This window comes from Mandrillus leucophaeus, unplaced genomic scaffold, assembly GCF_000951045.1.
Source record: "Mandrillus leucophaeus isolate KB7577 unplaced genomic scaffold, Mleu.le_1.0 Scaffold100, whole genome shotgun sequence".
Taxonomy (NCBI): domain Eukaryota; kingdom Metazoa; phylum Chordata; class Mammalia; order Primates; family Cercopithecidae; genus Mandrillus; species Mandrillus leucophaeus.
In genome coordinates, this window is record NW_012098099.1 from 3,842,000 (window position 1) to 3,863,690 (window position 21,691).

Here is a 21,691-nt window from a genome sequence, read left to right on the forward strand (position 1 = left end):
CAGAAGAAATAACTTTAAGAGACAATGGCTGAGTATTTGCTAAGACTCATAAAACAACTAACTACAGATCATAAAGCTCAGTGAAACCAAACAGGATAAATACAAAGAAAACTACACGTACGCACATTAAAATCAAACCATTAAAAACGCAAAATAAAAAAGCAGAAAAGAATGATGGCTGGCTGACTTCTTATTAGAAACAATTAAAGCCATAAACAATAACATCTTTAAAGAAGTGAAAAGATAAAAACCTGTCAACTTAGCAGTCCCAGTGACAATATCCTTCAGAAATTAAGGCAATATAAAAACATTTCTGGACAACCAAAACCTAGAGATTTCATTTCCAGCAGACCTATATTACAAGAAATAATAAAGACAGTTCTTCTTGACAGGACAACAATCTCAGATGGAATTCTGAATCTACAAGAAGGAAGAACCCCAGAAATAGTAAATATAAGGGCCAATTTATAAAAATATATCTTAAAATTTCTTTCAAAAATTGATTCAAGAGGCTGGGCACAGCAGCTCACACCTGTAACCCCAGCACTTTGGTGGATGGCTTGAGCCCAGGACTTCACGGCCAGCCTGGAAAACATAGCAAGACCCCATCTCTTAAAAAAGAAAAAAACTGATTAAAGAAAAAGTAACAACAGTGCATTGTGTGGTTTATAACAAAGAAGTAAAATATATTGGGATGGGAAAATGAACTATATTGTTGTGAGGTTCATATTGTAAGGTACGTGAAGTGGTGTAACAGTATTTCAAAGCAGACTTTAATAAGGTAAAGATGCATACATTATTTCCTAGCAACGACTTAACAAAAAAAAAAAAAAAACCAGGTAATTATAGCTAAAAAATCCAAAAGAGGAGATTAAAAAGGATTACGAAAATACTCAATTAATCCAGAAGAAGGCAGGAAAGGAAAAACAAAGCGGCAAAGAACAGATGAAACAAATAAAAACAAATAACAAAATGGTAGTGTAGGAGTTGGCAAAAGTTTTCTGTAACTTACACAGACTGTATACATGGTGCCATTCAGTCAAGAGAAATGTAAACAAATATAAAGATGCACTTTTTGTGAAATACCTTTTGATCTTATATTGAAAATACAGTTTTTATGTGAGTGCAGGATTGCTATAAGAAAGGCATACCTATAGACTCTAATATAGGATTAAAGGAAGGTGAAGGATTTTCAACTGGAAAATTTAATGCCAGCAAAGGATGGTTTGATAATTTTAGAAAGAGGCTTTAGAAATGTCAAGGTACAACAGGAGAAGCAGCTTCTACCAAATGAGACGGGAGATGAGTTCCCAGAAACCATTAAGAAAATCAATGAAAACAAAGGATATCTGCCTGAACAAGTTTGTTTTTTGTTATTGTTTTCCAAAACAAGGTCTCACTCTGTCACTCAGGCTGAAGTGCAGTGGCATGACCATAGCTCAATGCAATCTTGAACTTCTGAACTTCTGGGCTCAAGCAATTCCCCCATCTCAGCCCTCTGAATAGCTAGGGCTACAGGTGCTTACCACCACCCCCAGCTAATATTTTTTCATTCTTTGATGAAAAACAACTTTTTTCATCATTTATGTTGTTCAGGCTGATACTGAACTTCTGGCTTTAAGCGATCCTCCCACTGTGGCCTCCCGAAGTGTTGGGATTGTAAGTGTGAACCACAGTGCCCAACCTGAACAAGTTTTTAACTCAGATAAAAGTGCCCTATTCTGGGGGGGAAAAAAGAAAAGAAAAGTCACAAGGGACCTTTATTACCAAGGAAATAAAGTGAGAACCAGAATTTAAGGGAGAAGGGATAGGCTAACTCCTGTTTTGTGTAAATGTAAATGGATTTATGATCAGAACTGCCCTTATCTATAAAGCTGCTAACACCCAAGTCTTGAAGGGAAAAGATAAACACCAACTGCTAATCTTTTGGTTATACAAGGCCTGGATTGGTTCCATCAATGATTTGTCCCTGAAATCAAGAATAAAATGGTAACATACATACACATATGATTGATTGATTGACTGATTGATAGATATCTAAAGTAATGTTGACTTCTGAGTCAAAATAGAAAGGAAGATTGAAGTGTCTGTCATTCCTATTACCCAGGGAAAAAGAATGCCATCCCAACTGGATTAATCTTAGTTAAGTCTAAATTTCAGTTTTTACTATAATTAGTTTCCAACGATTTGATCCTCTAACATAGCAAAGATAATTTAAAGGGGGAAATTCTAAGACAAAAAGTATAAATTTCAATAGACAAGTTTCATGAGACGAATCTCCAACTGCCCAAATTTGAAACCGATCCACAATGTAGAACCAAAACATCATATGCCTCACAATCCTATTTTGTAAAAATTCCCTTTTCGCTTTTCCTTACAGTGAGTTTTAAGTTCCTTAGGCTCTTTCCTCTCAATGTTATTTAACGGAATTCCATTGTTTAGCACAGAGCATGCTACTGATAACAAAAATCAGAACGATGAGCAGAAAATGTGCCCTCTTACTCTACAGCTGAAGAAAAGTAGACAATATTTTTGGTTACAAGCTTGTCCTGATAAAGAAGTAAACTGAAAATATTCACAAAACCATCAAGTGTACTATCCCTCCCCCTAGTTGAGTGTGGAGGGGGACTTGCGTGAAAATGTATGATCCTATTCTGTTTTGTGTTTAACAAAGGAGTCTTTTAAGACATCCACACTTCAAAGATTATGTTAAGAGCTGTAAAACATAACCTACAACCAGGGAGACTGTGTAATGTGTTATATGCTGGGATATTTTTGAGGGTGAAAGGGGCACCATTAATAATTATACAAGGCCAACAGGCATAAACTGGATAATTTAGGACATACCAGAATGCCTAACCATTTTCTTCAATCCCAAAACTCTATAATCCTAATTGGTTGTTTTACTTCAAAATTGTTTGCTCTAATAATACTCAAATTGACATTTCTATTTCCTAAAAGGTATAAATATGAGGTTCCTTTAAGTCAGAAGAGGAACTGTGGGACATCCTTCTCCCTTTATCTGTAATAGGATAATAAAACTATGACTGTTTTGGATTCCCTATTCAAAGAAAGGTTTTGAAAGTCTGACTCACTAAGATTTGTAATTTAAATTCCAGGATGCCAGGCTTTAAATCAGATCTGAATAGCCTCAAATAAGATGGAAATCCACTGACAGTGGTGTCCTAAATCCGTAGAGCAAACCAACTGGATTAACCTCAACAGAAATTCCATTCTGAAAGGGCCTCACAGATAACCCCTGTGATTGTTGTATTACTGGTCAAGGCACCAGTAAAATAAACCAAGACTGCCGTGTACTGACAGTATCTGATAAGACAGGAAAGACATTTATACTCTTTCAGTGACAATTAAATGGGATTATTACATGAGTATAGAAGGTCTTATATTTTTCCCATCAACTTCAAGACCATTTAAACTTAACTATTTTAAATATTCTCCTACATCAAATCCAGGCAATTGGAACAAATATTTGCTTCCCCTCCTCACTCAGAAAAGCACAAAATTTGTTTCAGATTTTACTTCTAAATGGTACTGTATCTGACTGAGAAGGAGTCTTAAGAGTAAAAGACACAACAAATTAAATTGAGTGGTTTGATTTTGCATTCGATCATGTGGTTGGCTATTTAAGTTATAAATTCAAAGGAGTTAAGTGAATGGGAATATAATTTAATTTTAATTGGTAAATGTGACATTTTGATTTAAAATGGCAGCCAAAAAAGTTTCTAAAAGAACAGTCTATATTTAAGATATGTCATTGAAATCTCTTTCATTTTACAGATTAATGAAAACTCTTACATATGTAGAAACTGGCTATGTGACAATACAGAGTAAAAAAATACAGTTCATAAAATCTCAATTCTTACGGTTATCTAATTTGCAAATCCTATTTTAAGAATTTAAAATAAAATAAAAAATACCATCCAGCATTTTGTTAACTAGCATCTCTTTAACCCAGACAATGTTTGTAACTGACCTTTACAAGAATATTAAAAATTTTTAGCTGGGTGCGACGGCTCACTCCTGTAATCCCAGCACTTTGCGAGACCAAGGCAGGCAGATCGCCTGAGGTTGGGAGTTTGAGACTAGCCTGGGTAACATGGTGAAACCCCGTCTCTACTAAAAATACAAAAATTATCTGGGCATGGTGGTGCACGCCTGTAATTCCAGCTATTTAGGAGGCTGAGGCATGAGAATTGCTTGAACCTGGGAAACGGAGGCTGTAGTGAGCCGAGATCGCGCCACTGCACTCCAGCTTGGGTGACAGAGTGAGACTCCGTCACAAAACAAGAAAAAAAACTTTAAAAAGGTTTCCAAAACATATTATTATATTCAGTATAATTTTAGTGTTAAATGTATTATAATTTCAAAATTAACAAGCAAAGGGTCATCTATATAGCAAAATACCTATTAGCCAATTAAGACCATAAAAATTTTCTACTTTTGGCCAGGCACAGTGTTCACGCCCATAATCCCAGCACTTTGGGAGGCCAAGGCGGGTTGATCATTTGAGGTCAGGAGGTTCAATACCAGCCTGACCAATATGGTGAAACCCTACCTCTACTAAAAATACAAAAATTAGCCAGGTGTGGTGGCAGGCACCTGTAATCCCAGGAGGCGAAGGTTGCAGTGAGCCAAGATTACACCACTGCACTCCAGCCTGGGCGACAGAGCAAGACTCTGTCTCAAAAAAAAAAAAAAAAAAAAAAAATTCTGCTTTTATTTAAAACATCACCAATAGCTCTTCAAGTATACAGGAGGTCAAAAATATTGAATAATTCTTAGTTTTAAATATAGTTAATAATTTGGTATTATAATTGTACCTAGAAAAATCAATATTGAAGTGAATACAGGATTTTAATGAACTATAAGAGAGAAGAAAGAATATGGAAAAAGACCAAAACACCAAACATGCATTGAAAAAATAGAAAACTTTCAAAGAAGGCTTTAAAGTATTATGAGAGTGGAGAACAAGATGCCCATCTATAAGAGTCTCATGATAGAATAATGTACATAATGTCCTTAATTATTCAAAGTAAACAAAAAGATAGTTAGTAAAACAAATATATGTAGATCAAAAATTAAGGATTGATTTTTGAGCTCATTAGTTTCAAGCAAAGAAAATAATGACAACCTTTTCCTGGAACAAATAGCCCAGTAGCTCTCGCTCTCTTACATCATAATTTATCTAAAACAGACAAAATAAAAGACAGAGAGAAAAAAACCCAGGATCACTCAACTGGTTAAAGTAGCTGAATTACTAAATAAAAAGTTACAAAAAATTTTAAAATTAACTTGTTAAAATACATTTATGCATTAATAGTAATAAAAACTTCAAATACAGTCTGCTTTTTGTCCATCAACTAAAAGAGAGCATTTCATAGAATTTTAGTTTCAGGCTAACTTAATATTCTGTACTGGAAAACAAGACCCTAGAGAAATGAGTTGACTTTGCTCAATGTTAAAGAGTAAATCACTAAGGGTAAATACTAGAAACCAGGGCTTCTAATTTTTATACTTCTTCAACTCTATATTCTCACTACAGAAATCTCATTTGATAATATAAATTATCACTGTATCATATAGAAGTCAACCTAAGAAATAAAATTTGCCTCTAGTTAGTCTCACTCCTTAAAATAGTCTTGATGAAAAAGGACTCAAAAGTGATGTTAACACAGATCTGATTTTTGAAGCTTCTAATATGAAAGGGAAGTATGAGAAGGAAATCTCTTAGATTCATAAGTACTTTTCTATCTACTTTTCACTATCTTGTCAAAACTAAATTCATAAAATATTGCTCATTTCTAAATATAAGTTCAAATAGGCTGGCCGGGCAATGTGGCTCACACCTATAATCCCAGCACTTTGGGAGGCCAAGGCAGACAGATGACCACAGCCCAGGAGTTCGAGACCAGCCTAGCCAACACGATGAAACCATATCCCTACAAAGAAATATAAAAAATTAGCCAGGCATGGTATCATGCGCCTGTAGTCCCAGCTACTTGGAAGGCTAAGGTGGGAGCCCACGAGGTTGAGGCTGCAGTGAGCAATGATCAGGCCACTGCACCCCAGCCTGGGTGACAGAGTGAGACTTTGTCTCAAAAAAAAAAAAACAAAAACCACAGAAATGGAAATAGGCAAGGTATTATGTTTTAAAATTATAAACTTAACATCTAAATGCAGGAAGTAATACTTCTTAGCCAGAAGTGATACTTAGAATAAACAAGCATTCACTGAAGTTCTAACTATTAAAAGGGAGACATACTTCCAATACCAAAAAAAAAAATCATTTAGGTACACTCATACCTAGCAAAAATGTGCAATTCTAAGAACATACATTTTCAGTCGAAGATTTCAAATACCTAAAAGCATTGTGGTATTTCCATTGACCTAATTTTTCTAAGATTAAAAAAAAAACCACACCCTCACAAATAAAGTTGGATTACCTTGTCCAGAACAAACTTAGTATTTCCTACTGAAGACAATGATAATGTGTAAGATCCGACAAGGGCGAAGTTGCTGGTTCGCACAGCATTGAGACCTCCTGGACTGGCCATGACTGTGAAGAACGAGGAAATTAAGTTTAGTTCAGAATGACTTTTGTTAAGTATAAATAACAATTCCTCACCCCACCCCGGTAGAAGAAAATTAAGCTGCCACAGAGAAAAAAAAAAACTGCCTCATTTTCCTTCATCTTTAAATATGGGGGAAAAAATCAACTTATTTCCTAATGAAAGAAAACTATTAATTTAAGGGAGGTACAAGCACTCCTTAATAATTGGGATGGATATGTTTTTAAAGATATAGACCTAAAACTGTATGCATAAAAAGCAACTTCCCAATAAAAAACATGGAAAAGACTTCAGTGCTAGTTACAATGCAGGGTGACAAAATCAGCAGCAGAAACTATCTCTGCACAGGTCTCTTAGTAAATCTCTTGTGCCACAGAGAAGAAAGACCAATAGCCTAAAGGAAGCGAGTGAAACCAGCTTCATCCTAATTCCTTTTGGAAAAAGGTAGGCCTAAAGTCATTCTAAAGAAGGCCTTTCCTGGCTTGGCGGCATTCTAGTTCCCAGTGAACTAGAAAGATGCATTTCTGACATGATACAATGCCAGTTATGATCAGTAAAGCCAAAAGAAGTAAAATCTGCAGTATGGATAGCACAAAACAAATCTATACAACAGGAGTTGAGGTAAAGAGTAATGCTTCCTGCTGCTAGAGCTGAATAACATGACGACTGGTGCCTCTATGATGGTACCTAACAAAGGTACAACCAAACTGCATGCTACTCTGGCCAGTAATCTTGTAACTAAGAAACCCACATAGAAAATATTATTCCAAAGGAGATCAAGGTAAACATTCATAAATCAAGATGGCCTATACATATGTAAATATGCAAGTGCTTAATTCCTTACCTTATTCTATAGTTTCAAATAGTTCAAGATACACTCACCTGAAGAAGCAATGTTGCTTTTCTAAAAAAAACAGGTGTGAAGAAGAAACATAAGTTATTTCCCTTATTTGATACCAAGATTTAAATACGAATCACTCATCTCTTTTAACACAATAAGAACTACATTTCAGAAAACACTTTTCCTACATAAATTACAGGGATTTCCCCCATTAGTACATGTTAAAATTTTCCACAGTGCTCAAGGTTCAGAAATGATTAACCAATTTAAAATTGTTATGTGTAAGATGAAGATTTCTCAAGGAAGCTCAATTTCTCAAAAATTCTACTTACTGTGGTTATAGATGTGAGGAGTCGCTTTGGAGTAATAGCCTAAAAGAAAAGATAGCTTACTATATATATTTCTTATCAAACATCATGTCTCAGAATGTAAAACTATCCAACCTTGAGAAATTCCTACATAGAAAATAACTAATTCTTGGCCGGGTGCAGTGGCTCATGCCTGTAATCCCAACATTTTGGGAGGCTGAGGCAGGCGGATCATGAGGTCAAGAGATTGAGACCACCCTGGCTAACATGGTGAAACCCCTTCTCTGCTAAAAATGTGACAAATTAGCTGGGTGTGGTGGCATGCACCTGTAGTCCCAGCTACGCGGGAGGCTGAGGCAGGAGAATCGCTTGAACCCAGGAGGCAGAGGTTGCAGTGAGCCGAGATCGTGTCACTGCACTCTAGTCTGGGCAACAAAGCGAGACTCCATGTCAAAAAAAAAAAAAAAAAGAATTAATTCTTAAATATGAATATATTAAACTTGAGTCCTTGAGTAATTAATTCTTAAATATGAATACATTACACTTGAGTCCCTGATTAAGACTTTCTTATACTGTTAGTCCTTTTTTGTTACAGCTAAAGAAAAAAGTTTTAAAATGATGACTTAAGAAAAGAAGAAAAGAACACAGCCTGGGAAGGCTGGAAAGCAACCTTATGCCTGTAAAGTGACGGCATAATTCCTAAGTACTAGTTTAGAGAACACAGAGAGAAGAGAGCTCAGGGCAAAGTCTTGAGAAAAGTTTTAAGCAGTTATAAAAGTTGTCAAGTAAATGTAGAGAAAATAGAATTATCTAGCCCAAGTGTATCAGCAACTCATACTGAGAATCATGATCACTCACAGTTTATTTTCAGAATTCATACCTATTTAACATAGTAACTACAAATTGGAACGTGAAACTTATCCAAAAACTTCATAATCATTAAAAGTTGTACATAAATTAAAACTGGTATGATGACATCTATTACTTCTGATGAAAATATTTTTACTGGGTTTCTTTAATTCTCACCTTGGACTTGGATGTTTTTTTCTTCTTATCAAGGCCTGAGGGATCTTTCTTTTGCACCTACACACAAACCCAAAACATAATTAATTTATAATCTGATACTATTAAGAAAACTATACTCTTCATTATTTTAGAAGGCTTTATCAGCTTACCAAGCTGTAAACTTCAATATTTATTTCAAAGTCATTGGATACATCTTGCCTGGAAAAAGAAAGTATTAAATAAAACCTTGAGAGAAAACCTCAATCACACCATTAAAAATGATGCTGCAAATACTCTTACAAGACTCTGAGAGTAAAGGAATCTACTATGTCTATGTCTTTAAAGACAGTAAAAATTGTTAAGAAGTCTATTTTTTCCTATAATGCAAGTCCAAAATTTTTTCCTCAGTATTTTACAACTCACAATCTTCAATAATAATAGTAATTATTTTTCAAACTGCACTTTGACTCTTATTTAAAAATAAATGTTTCACTAAATATAAATGTATTTTCATTAAGACTGAATGTTAAGTACATTATGAGATTGAAGGCATATGTTAAAAATCTATGGTCCAGGTTTAATATATGTATCATTTCAAAATACGCAATACCTACAGTCACATGGAAAAAAGATGCTTCTCAACAAAAGGAAAGATAGACACATATGAGTTAAAGCAACAAATTTAAAGATGGGTTATCTGTCAATATAAAAAGAATGTGCATAATGCATTTCAAAGATTATAAATGCCACCTGAATGCTTTAGACTATATCAACTCTACAAAAAGAAAAATGCGTTCGAATCATCAAAAGCCTGATTTACTTACAGAGTAAATGTAGTAGTGAATGTCAGAGCATCACCGTTAAGAGAGTTTGAAGTACTTGCTAATGGTGTGGCTACCATATTTTCAGCTCCTGCTTTTAGTATAATTAAGTAATAGTAATTTGCTGCATCTGCAAGAAGTAATCACATTACATAATAAGCACAAGCAAAATCAGATTTAGCTAATCGGCATTCTGGAATACTAAAGAAATAAAGGAATACTGAACTGATTTATATACAATTTATTTTTAAAATTACTAAAATCAACTTTCCAGACACAGAAAGCTAAATAAGACTTAAGTAGGCAGTATAATCCTGAAATAAGCATCATCAAGGTCTCTCCCTACTATGTAAATTGAAATAATTTCACTCCACATTCCTCAATTTCTGCTGATTTTGAATTTTACCTAATGACCCTTAATTCTCAACTAATAGTATATATCTCAAAAGGGCAAATTATGGTTTGTTATTTCAAAACTGAGATTAAAATACTATATATCTATAAAAGTTACTCAGAGATAAATTATAATAAAAACATAAACTATTTCTTCACTATTTGTCATTAATAACCACGTACCTCAAGACACATACTAAATTACCAATAAATTTCTGGCCACACCCCATCAAAATCAGGTAACAGCAAGAATTAGAACCTAAGTTACCTTATTCCTACAAAAATGCTCAAACCTTTCTCTCTATTTACTTTCCCTATGCCTGAAATTTACTTCTCACCTGTGTCCAGCCCTCCTTCCCCTCAAAAAGTATGTTCCACACAAATAAAATTTTAAAAAGAACTATAAAAACCATATCCAACATTTAATAAAACTTTATATTCAAACTTTCAGTAAGAGCAATGCCCATTATTGTATAGATTGGTATCCCCATATATATCTGAAGTTTTCCCTTAGTTATTTTTATTAAATCTTGATAAAAGGACCTAAAGGCCAAAGATACAAACTTTGCATTGTTATGCATGATTTACTTGTTTCTATTCTGTACAACTCAATCTAGGTGAGGTTCATAATTTAACACACAATCTAGAAAAATCACCACCATACCTGGTTTCTGAATTGTACTGCAGACAAAATCTGCTTTTAGAGGCAAGCGGATTTCTGACAAAGTAACTGATCCTTTGGATGGCATAAATTCACTTTGGGATACAGGACTAGCCTTATTCTTCCTCTGAGGTCCTTCGTTCTTCAATTTATTCAATTCGTCAATCAAAAGTGTTCTCTTCTCAGCTATGTGAAACACGCAATATTCCAAATATTAAAATTGTAACTGTTTCTAATGAGAGCAAATTCAAAAAAGTGTACTGATGTGGAAACTGTACATAACACATAAAGACGAAATTAGTAACACTATCTTTATAAAACAGACGATAGGTGGATGGGGAAAACCTTGATTGCTCATCTATTTACCAAGTCCTTATGATTTAATAAATCAACTTTCAGCTAGTTTTCATGTGTGGTATCATCTGTCCACCCCAACATGCCCCATCATCACCACCATATATGCACACAGCAAAATTCAGTTGTTTTAGCTATTTATTGATAACGGAAGGGAGGGAGAGACAGAGAGAGAGAGAATGTATGGGTACATGTGTATATATTGATATTCATTCATTCATCCATTCATTCATTCAATCTGCACAACTGCATTTCTTCGAATGCATTTCAGTTGTTTTTACCTTTCATGCAAACTACAATTTGTTTTACATAGAGTTCTTAAACCTTATAAAAACAAGAACAAAAAATAGATCCACTGGAACAGATGACTAGGAAAAGCCCTTTCTCTAAACTTAAAGATTTCTAAATATCAAAATGAGTTTTCCCTGATTAGAAATTTGTTGGAATTCTTTCAGGTACATCACACGTACTTGCAATTAGAAGAAGTCTTTCTGCTTCAGCTTCTTCTAGGGATCCTTTTCCATGCTCTTCATCAACACAGCAGTTAAGAGCCTGGCTAGCTTGATAGATCACTGTCTGTTGCATATTTATTTCGTTATTGAGTTCCTAGGAAAACCAATGAGAGGAGAAAAAATACACATATTTTAAATCATCATTTTCACTTTAAACTTTAATTCTAACTAACTTGATTGGATAGTTTCTAGAATTTCCAGACGGTAAAGTCAAAATGTTAGTTTCACTGCTCAAGTTTCTAGACTATGCACCAAAAACATTTAGCATGTTATAATAATTAAGCTATAAATATTATTTCTTATGAAAAAACTTCCAATTCATATTTATTAAAGTTAAAATTGGGGTTATGTCCAACAAAATAGAAATTTATAAAGTATTTGATTCATTTTATTTACATCACAATTACGCTGCTTTTTAAATATGCTTCCTTAGGGCCAGGCATGGTAGCTCACACCTGTAATCCCAGCACTTTGGGAGTCCAAAGCACAAGAATCACTTGAGCCCAGGAGTGTGAGATCAGTCTGGACAACACGGTGACACTCCATCTCTATTTTCTTTCATAATTAAAATTTTTTTAAAAGCCAGGCATGGTGGCTTATGCCTGTAATCCTAGCACTTTGGGAGGCTGAGGTGGGTGGATCACTTAAGGTCAAGAGTTCGAGTCTGGCCTGACCAACATAGTGAAACCCCATCTCTACTAAAAATACAAAAATTAGCCAGGTGTAGGGGTGCATGGCTGTAATCCCAGCTACTTGGGAGGCTGAGGCAGGAGAATTGCTTGAACCCAGGAGGCAGAGGTTGCAGTCAGCCAAGACTGCGCCATTACAATCCAACATGGGCAACAAAGAGCAAAGCGGTGTGTCAAAAAGAAAAAAAAAAAAAAGCTTCTTAGCATGAAAAAACCTTGAAGTGCATAACAAATTTCCCACTACATCATTACCCAATTAATAGTTATACTTTAAGGATATTTATGAAAAACCTGTTTAAAAATAAATATTTCAGCAATATCAAAGAAGTTTCCAACTTTTCAAAATGAGTACCTTTCCAAAAATAAACTGAATTCAAATGTGATTTACTGAGCTTCTATGCATCAGACACTATTCTGGCCCCTCAGGGTTCAGAGATGAGTAAGGCTGGGCCCTTGTCCTCACAAAGCTCACAGCCTAGTGCAAGAAACATTCCAAATCCCCTTTCCACAGAAGTACATACCTGCATTTTCTGTTTGATATTAACTTCACAAGGAAAGGCATTATTTTTTTCATCCAGTTTTGAAGTAACATCTTCCTTCCGAACAATCACCTGCTTTATTGATGGACGTTCTGTTTCTTTGAATCTTTGAGATCTATATGCATCAATGCTTCAGGAGGTAAGTTACATTCTATTAGAAATCTAGCAACACACTGAGCACTATCCTTTATTGAATATATCAGCAGAATTTGACACTGATATTGAACATGTCAGCAGAACATTTCACAACAGAATGGAACTCTCATTTGGTGAAAGAGAGGCTAACAAAAGTTATTCCAAACTTTTATACAGATGAGTTATTAATAACATTATAATTACAAATTATAACACGACTTAATGTCAATCTAAACCATGACCCTTAGTGAGTGAATGCCTTCCAGAAATGTTCTTACCTGTAAAGAAGATCACGATCTTCAGAACCAAGGCTATCACCAGATTCAGCCCGAGGGACACGAGTTCTTTGGAATTTTCCTGGTTTTGGACTTTCATCACTTCTGCTGGTGTCTTTCAATTCCAGTCTAGGTGTGGACACTAAACTCTGTGGGAAAACACATCAGATATTAGTGGATTTTATGGATAAATAACATTGATCCTAAATGATAATTCATTTTATTGTGTGAAAAAAAATCAATGAATTCTCCATTAAGAAAAAAATCCAGTAAGTTGATTGATTAATCATAAAAACAAAGCAAACTAAGTTCCTAACACATAAAATAAATAAAACTACAAAGACAGCTGAAACTCATACTTTAAAAAAAAAAAATTCTAGTTGAATCAATCCCCAGAGTTGCAGTTATTCAATTGAGAGTGAAAGCTAATAACAGTAGTTAGCTGTAAATAAATGTTAGTTATATGTGTTTGGAGCTAAATGCCGATATACTAACACAACAATGTTCACACCAACTCCACAATATAGGTATTATGAATAACCTCGTTTAACAGAAGAGGAAACGGTGGCATAGAGAGGTTAAATAACCTGACCAATAAACAGTCAGTAAATGGCAGAGCCAAAAGCTGAGCCCAAATGTCTGGCCTTTTAAGCCATGTTACTGTTTGGATTTCATCTAAGGTCAAAAGGAAACCACTCAAGAGTTTTAAGGTTTCTTTTAAGAGAATTGACTAGAGGTTTGCAAAACCCCCTTGGCTACAGAGCCAAATGCCCATCTGTCAACAAGAGAAAGGGGAGATATGAAACTACTTAGTTTACTTATATCCTGGGCCTGTTTAGTTAGTCTTCTCTTACCTCTGGACTTATCACACCAACTGTTTGTGCCAACGGTGCAAGTAAAGACATTGAGGAGATATTCAGTGCATCTTCCTGTTCTTCGCTGCTTTCTGCTAATGCTTGATCCATCTCCTCCTGGCTCTTCTCCACATCTAGTTCACCTTCCTCTAGGACATCACTGAAGATGTCATTAATTACTTTTGAACTATTGATATCATCATCATTATCCGCACTCATCTCAATTTCACGTATCACGTCTGAAAAATATTTCAATAGGTGGATACTGTGACTCAGACATTTAAGAATTAAAGGCATAACAAAGAAAATGTAATATTCGTATTCTTACTAAATAGGAAAAATGCCTTAAAAAAGCACCTCCTAAAAAGAAAAATAAGCAAATACTACTAATAAATGAAACCAAGATAATCTTCAGTTTCAATAACACTTTCTAAGAAATGAATATTGGTAATCCCAGCACTTTGGGAGGCCAAGGCAGGCAGATCAACTGAAGTCAGGAGTTCGAGACAAGTCTGGCCAACATGGCGAAACCCCATCTCCACTAAAAATACAAAAAAAATTAGCCAGGCGTGGTGATAGGTGTCTGTAATCCCAGCTACTGAGGAGGCTGAGACAGGAGAATCATTTGAACCCAGGAGGCAGAGGTTGCAGTGAGCACAGATGGTGCCATTGCACTCTAACCTGAGTGACAAAAGCGAAACTCTGTCTCAGGAAAAAAAAGAAATGAATATTGGGTCTATCAAAACTGACTTAATACTTTGTGTTTAAGTAAGAGCATTAAGAACTCAAATGTAGAATAATAGCCAAAGACTTCAGACTTTCAAAAAATATTCTCTCAAATGACCTTTTCTATTGTTGAGAGCTACCCTTTCACACAGCAGTCAATAATAGGAAACTATTAACGTCACTTAGAGCAGGGTTCGATAATAATCTTCAGGGCTGCTAACACCCTATTATGATATATACTGGTTTTCATCCATGATTCCTCGTTCATAACGGCCGTATCCCTAGTTACTGTCTTTCATTATAATTCTGGGTGTATTAGGCCTCACAGGAAACAAAACTCTCCTGCCCTCCTTTCACCTGCCCCAAGGCAGGTCTCTAATCTTCTCCCATCTTTCTCACTGTGGTTCTTAAGAAGACCCCTCAGCCCCCGCACCCCCCACCAGAGAGGATCCAGCCTCATACCCTGGGGGAGGGAATGCTGACTTTATGAAGCTTCCAGTGAAACCAAAGAGAACTGGGGTCAGGGAGCTTCTGGATAACTGAACAAGTAGAGGTTCCTGGAGGGTGGTATCCAGGGAAGGCAATGGAAGCTCCATGCCCCCTTCCCTATACCTCACCCATATCCTTTATAATAAAGCAGTAAACATAAGTATTTCCCAGAGTTCTGTGAGCCAATTAATCAAAGCTAAAGAGGGGGTCACAGAAACCTCAGTTTGAAGCTGGTTGGTTATAAGTTTAAGAGGCCTGGGCCAGGTGTGGTGGCTCATGCCTGTAATCCCAGCACTTTGGGAGGACAAGGCGGGTGGATCACGAGGTCAGGAGTTCGAGACCAGCCTGGCCAATATGGTGAAACCCCGTCTCTACTAAAAATACAAAAATTAGCCGGGTTTGCGGGTGCGCGCCTGTGGTCCCAGGAGGCTGAGGCAGGAGAATCGCTTGAACCTGAGAGGCAGAGGTTGCAGTGAGCCGAGATCATGCCACTGTACTCTAGCCTGGGTAACGGAGTGAGACTCTGTCTTTAAAAACAAAAAAAAAAAAAACAAAAAAAAAAAACAGAAGTTTGAGAGGCCTGGACTTGCAACTAGTATCTGAAGGAGAGGAGGCAGTCTTGGGGACTGAGTCCCTAACCTGTGGGATCTGACACTACCTCCATGTAGCTAGTGTCAGAATTGAGTTGAATTGAACTGGTCACAAAAGTCTTCTGTGTTGATGATTGATGTGGTGCTACGAAAACAGAGGAAAACACGGTCCCAGAGAGGTTTTCCCTGAAACACCCCTCTACCAGTACACAGTGTGGGAGGGCAACACCTTTCCTATCCCTGTGAAAGTCAGTGAGGGTCTTAACCACACTTTCACAGATGCCTGTGAGCTAGCAGTAACTGTTAACAGTACCACATCTTGGTAGAAGCTACAGTATATTCTGATTTAATTAAAAAAACAGAGACACTCTCAATTTAAATATGTGCTTCTATCAATATATCATTTCCTATAGTATGTGCAAAGTTAATAATAAATAAAAAATAAAAACCAACCAATTTTCTGCTCAACCTTTGGGTCTGATGTTACTTTTAAGGATTTGTCCTCTTCTAAAAACAATGTTATTTTCAAAGGACTAGATTTCGTCATTTTGCATTCAGTGAAACCTAAAAATGTTTAAGAAAGATCATATTAATATATACATAAGAACCTATAATTTTCTAGTTAAGGAATCTTGTGTCTTTTTTTCTGATTATAAAACTATGTATTTGTTTTAAAATATTCAAACCCAGAAATGTATAGAAACACCCCTCCCTGAATACCTGTCCTCTCTTAACCCATTTATGCCAGAGGTTGCAAATTTTCTTTGTGAAAAATCAGACCTCGGTGACAACCGTGAGCAGTAGGATATAAGTAACTCCCACAAGCTTAACATTCCAATAACAGAACACTAGGCATAAATGCGTTAACTTTTCCCCCATCGAGAGAGAAATGGGACAGCAATATTACCAGGTTATTGTTTGTTTTTCCAGTTTCCCCCTAGGTATGCATATTTACATACCATTTTGTTTTGTTCTGTGATCATACCATATATACTACTCTGCAATTTGTTTTTTACTTTAAAAACAAAGTGTCAGGCCAGGCACGGTGGCTCAAGCCTGTAATCCGAGCACTTTGGGAGACCGAGGCGGGCAGATCACGAGGTCAGCAGACTGAGACCATCCTGGCTAACGGTGAAACCCCGTCTCTACTAAAAATACAAAAAGAAATTAGCCAGGCGTGGGGCGGGTACCTGTAGTCCCAGCTACTCAGGAGGCTGAGGCAGGAGAATGGAGTGAACCCGGGAGGCGGAGCTTGCAGTGAGCCAAGATCGCACCACTGCACTCAAGCCTGGGCAACAGAGCAAGACTCCATCTCAAAAAACAAAACAAAACAAAACAAAACAAAACAAACTAGGAATAGAAGGAAGGTACACAACATAACAAAGGCCATATATGAAAAGCCCTCAGCTAACATTATACTCAACAGTGAAGGATTAAAAGCTTTTCCTCTAAGATGAGGAACAAGACAAAGATGCCTGTTTTAATGACTTCTATTCAACACAGCATTGAAAGTCCCAGCTAGAGCAATTATGCAAGAAAATAAAAGGCACCTGAATTAGAAAGGAAGAAGTAAAATTATCTCTATTCACAGATCACATGACCATATATGTAGAAAACCCTGGTCTGAGCGCAGTGGCTCACCCCCATAATCCCAGTACTTTGGGAGGCCGAGGCAAGTGGATCATGAGGTCAGGAGTTTCAGACCAGCCTGGCCGACATGGTGAAACCCCGTCTGTACTAAAAATACAAAAATACGTGGTGGCAGGCACCTGTAATCCCAGCTACTCGGGAGGCTGAGGCAGGAGAATCGTTTGAACCCAGGAGACGGGGGTTGCAGTGAGCTGAGATTGCACCATTGCACTCCAGCGTGGGTGACAAGGCGAGACTCCATCTCAAAGAAAAACAAAAAAAGAAAGAAAACCCTAAGGATTCCCCAAAAAACCGTTGAACAAATCCAGCAAAGTTACAGAATACAAAATCAACACACAAAAATCATTTGAGTTTCTACATACTAACCATGAACAATCTAGAAACACTGACCTGTAGGTTCTGTACTGGAAATTTTGGCTGGTGTCTGGTTTTCTGTCACCTTTTCTGTTACTGGAAGTGACTGAGTTTTTGAAACACCTTGGTGTTTTTTGAGGGGAGTGCTCTGACAGTGAGTTTCCTGCAAAAAGCAAATGAAAAAGTAAATTTCATTTCTCAAAACTATAGATTTTATTTCTATGTTATTAAATGAAACAAGATTATTATTAAATATTACTCTGTATAAGTTTCCTTAGAACAAAAGAAACAGCGTGTGTGAATAGGCCCAGTCTTGTTTAGAACACAACAAGTCCTCAGTGCTAGTTCACATTCTTGGTAATTCTCAGTATGTAAAATCTCTTTTGGAGAGGAGGTGGCAAGAAAGAACAAAAATTCACATCAGGGCGCAGTTTTAGATAAGCCAATAAAAGTGAAAGCCTCTCCATGAAGTCTGGGTATTTGGTAAAATAAAACAAAATAACAACAAAAAAACAAAGTGAAAGCCATACAAGGGAAAAATACCCACCCCTATATCACCCCTTATCTAAACCCACACCTATAACATCTGGCGACAGCTCCTACACATCAGGATTCCATTTAACTATCAGTTACCCAGAGGGCAAGAGCAAGAGAAAACAAGGACAAAAACAGATCAGAAGGTAACAAAAGAAGAGAAGACATCTTTCCCTCATCTGAGTCTTTTTATTCATTAGCAAGGTTATTTAAGAGGAACATTCACTATTTTTTTTTGCGTGTTTAAAGACTTTATATTGTTGTACAGATTATTTCATCAAAGAAATAAAAGAAGACTTTATGAATAAAGTCATAGTAGAAATCATCAAGTAAGAGTAAAGATAAAGGCAGCTAATACTTACACAGAGCTCAATATGTGCCAGCCACATTTCTAAGCACCTTATATCTATTGCCTCACTTAATCTTCCCAATAACCCTCTACGTTAGGTACTAGTATCTCCATTTTACAGATGAGAGAGCTAAGACACAAAAAAGTTAAGTATCTTGCACACAGTTAGTGACTGGCAGAGCCAGTATACAAACCCAGGTACTCTTGTTCCAGGTCTAGTTCCAGACTTATTAATAGTCTCTCAAGTTAGAAGCAGCTTTGGATGTGTAAAAGCAATGTAATTAGTGTGAAGATGAGTGGATTAAAAAAATACGCAAAAATGTTTAAAAAACACTAAAAGCATAGTAAATTATCAAATGGTTCCACTACAAAATGTATGGTCTCATCTCAACTAAGTCTCAACACTACCCCCTATTCTTCCTTTGTCTGAGTCAGCTCTCTCTTCTTTCCTCCACAGTATTTCCCTGTCACCTTCCCTTTCCTAAGGATGAATGAAACAGGAGGTTTCAGCAGAAAGCCCATCAGTGTTTGCTCTCATAGCTCTAAGACTACCAGCATACCTACATGCTACTTTCCTCTTTCCTTTTCATCACAGGAGATTGTCCTCATCAGTTCTGTTCCCTTCACTGTGCTGAGTTCATCCATTCTCACCTCATCCCATTAATTGTCACCCCTTATCCCATCACACAAATTGACTTAGGTCTTAGAAAGGACAAAACACATACAAACCATACTTTTCTTCATCTCCTCTAGTCACTACCTCCTTTCTCCCCTCCACTAGGACCAAACTTCTTCTAAGAAATGCCTGCACTCATTGGCCCTGCTCCTCATGCCCGTTCCCTCCTCCACTCAGCACCACCTGCATGCCACCTTCACCTCTTCACTAACACTGCTCTTTGCCACGTTACAGCAAACTTCTCACTTCAAAACCCAGTGGATTTGGCTTATCCCACATTTGAAACATGACAATACCAACCACTCCTTCCTTCTCAAAAGTTTTCTTTCTTCCCTTGACTTTATTTCTCTTTTTTTTGAGACAGAGTCTCACACTATCGCCTGGGCTGGAGTGCAGTGGTGCAATCTCGGCTCACTGAAACCTCCGTCTCCTGTGTTCAAGGGATTCTCCCATCTCAGTCTCCTGAGTAGCTGGGATTAGAGGCACCCGCCACCATGCCTGGCTAATTTTTTTTGTATTTTTAGTAGAGATAGGTTTTCACCATGTTGGCCGGGCTAGTCTCAAACTCCTGACTTCAAGTGATCCACCTGCCTCAGCCTCCCAAAGTGCTGGGATTACAGGCATGAGCCACCGCACCCAGCCCCTTGACTTTAAAAACACTGCCTTCAACTGCATTTTCCTCCTAGCTCTTATATGTGCAACTTTCTGGGAGGAATTTCACAGGTTTATTGGGAATTACTTAGTACAAAATACTTTAAGAACCCTGCTCTATACTTTCTAGAGACACAGGCGGAAAGCCATGAGAATATGATATGCTGGCAACCAGGTGAAGAAGGCAGTCCCAAGAGAAGAGTGATCGACAATGTCAAATGCTACTAATCAACTGAAAATTGATTAGTAGGTGAAGATCACTGACAAATGTGATAAGGATATTGACTCTGTGGAAGGAGTGATGGCAAAGCTTAAGCAGAGAGTTCTAGAGAGAAGGAGGAAACCTGAAAGCAACAAGTAGGAATAACTTGTAGAAGAGTCTGCATGAAAAGGAGGCAAAGAAAAGGAGGGGAACGGGGTCCCGAGAGTTGTTTTTGTTTTCAGATGGCAGATAATAGCTTGTTATATGCTGATGGGAAAGATCAGCAAGTATATTTCTTCCTTCCTTCAAATACAAGTTTGTTGAGCTCCTAACTCTGAGTCAAGCACTAAGAACACAGGTAGAGAAGACTCCCATAGGCAGTGGTGGAATGCAAACTTACAACATTCATGGGAAGATAAATATTCTAGTTGAGGTATACACAGGATGACATGGGCAAAAAAAGTGGGACCCTTTGAGAAAAGGGCCAAGGAAGAATTCCCAGAGGGGATTAATGTTTGACCTATTCTTAATGAAGTGTGAGCTCACCAGGGAGATATACCTGACAGATAACAGAAGTCAAAGGCAGAGAGATCTGAAAACATGGCATATTTGGCCAGGTGCGATGGCTCACACCTGTAATCCCAGCACTTTGGGAGGCCGAGGCGGGCGGATCATGAGGTCAGGAGATCGAGACCATCCTGGATAACACGGTGAAACCCCATCTCTACTAAAAATACAAAAAATTAGCCGGGCACGGTGGCAGGAGCCTGTAGTCCCAGCTACTTGGGAGGCTGAGGCAGGAGAATGGCGTGAACCTGGGAAGTGGAGCTTGCAGTGAGCCGAGATCGCGCCACTGCACTCCAGTCTGGGTGACAGAGCGAGACTCCATCTCAAAAAAAACAAAAAACAAAAAACATAGGTATATTTGAGAAACTGCAAATAGCCTGCATGGCAGGACTGACACATACCTGTGGAGGAGCAGTGGGGAGGCGTCAGGTGAGGAATCATTCTATATGTCAAGCCAAGCAGTTTGTGAATTTTTCTGATGACAACTATGGGGAGCACTCCAAGATTTTAAGCAAGTGAATACATTAATATGCGACTTTTAAAAATATTTCTCGGCCGGGTGCAGTGGCTCATGCCTGTAACCCCAGCACTTTGGGAGGCTGGGGCGGGCGGATCACCTGAGGTTAGGAGTTCAAGACCAGCCTGACCAACATGGAGAAACTCCGTCTCTACTAAAAATACAAAATTAGTCGGGCATTGTGGCACGCACCTGTAATCCCAGCTACTCAGGAGGCTGAGGCAGAAGAATCACTTGAACCTTGGAGACAGAGGTTGCAGTGAGCCAAGATCACGCCCCATACTCCAGTCTGGGCAACAGGAGTGAAACTCCGTTTCAAAAAAAAAAAATTATATATATATAAATATTTCTCTGGCAGCAACTAGTAAGGTGGATTGGAGAGTAGCGAGACTAGAAGCAGGGCGTTCAG

General features: G+C 37.4%; 1 protein-coding gene across 2 annotated transcripts in view; it reads right to left on the minus strand.

Moving 5' to 3' along the window:
- Positions 1 to 21,691, minus strand: part of ANLN (anillin, actin binding protein) — a 65,586-nt gene that overhangs the window by 21,142 nt on the left and 22,753 nt on the right. Inside the window, exons 8-20 of one of the 2 annotated variants that reach the window (XM_011972983.1) lie at positions 17,823 to 17,949; positions 16,236 to 16,346; positions 13,978 to 14,216; positions 13,127 to 13,272; positions 12,696 to 12,843; positions 11,444 to 11,579; positions 10,623 to 10,805; positions 9,569 to 9,695; positions 8,915 to 8,963; positions 8,766 to 8,822; positions 7,764 to 7,802; positions 7,473 to 7,494; positions 6,465 to 6,577 (exon numbers count right to left, since the gene is read on the minus strand). In XM_011972983.1, the coding sequence (XP_011828373.1) occupies positions 6,465 to 6,577; positions 7,473 to 7,494; positions 7,764 to 7,802; positions 8,766 to 8,822; positions 8,915 to 8,963; positions 9,569 to 9,695; positions 10,623 to 10,805; positions 11,444 to 11,579; positions 12,696 to 12,843; positions 13,127 to 13,272; positions 13,978 to 14,216; positions 16,236 to 16,346; positions 17,823 to 17,949 (1,497 nt within the window). The remainder of the gene's footprint in view (positions 1 to 6,464; positions 6,578 to 7,472; positions 7,495 to 7,763; positions 7,803 to 8,765; positions 8,823 to 8,914; positions 8,964 to 9,568; positions 9,696 to 10,622; positions 10,806 to 11,443; positions 11,580 to 12,695; positions 12,844 to 13,126; positions 13,273 to 13,977; positions 14,217 to 16,235; positions 16,347 to 17,822; positions 17,950 to 21,691) is intronic. The other variant, XM_011972990.1, reaches the window with a different exon arrangement.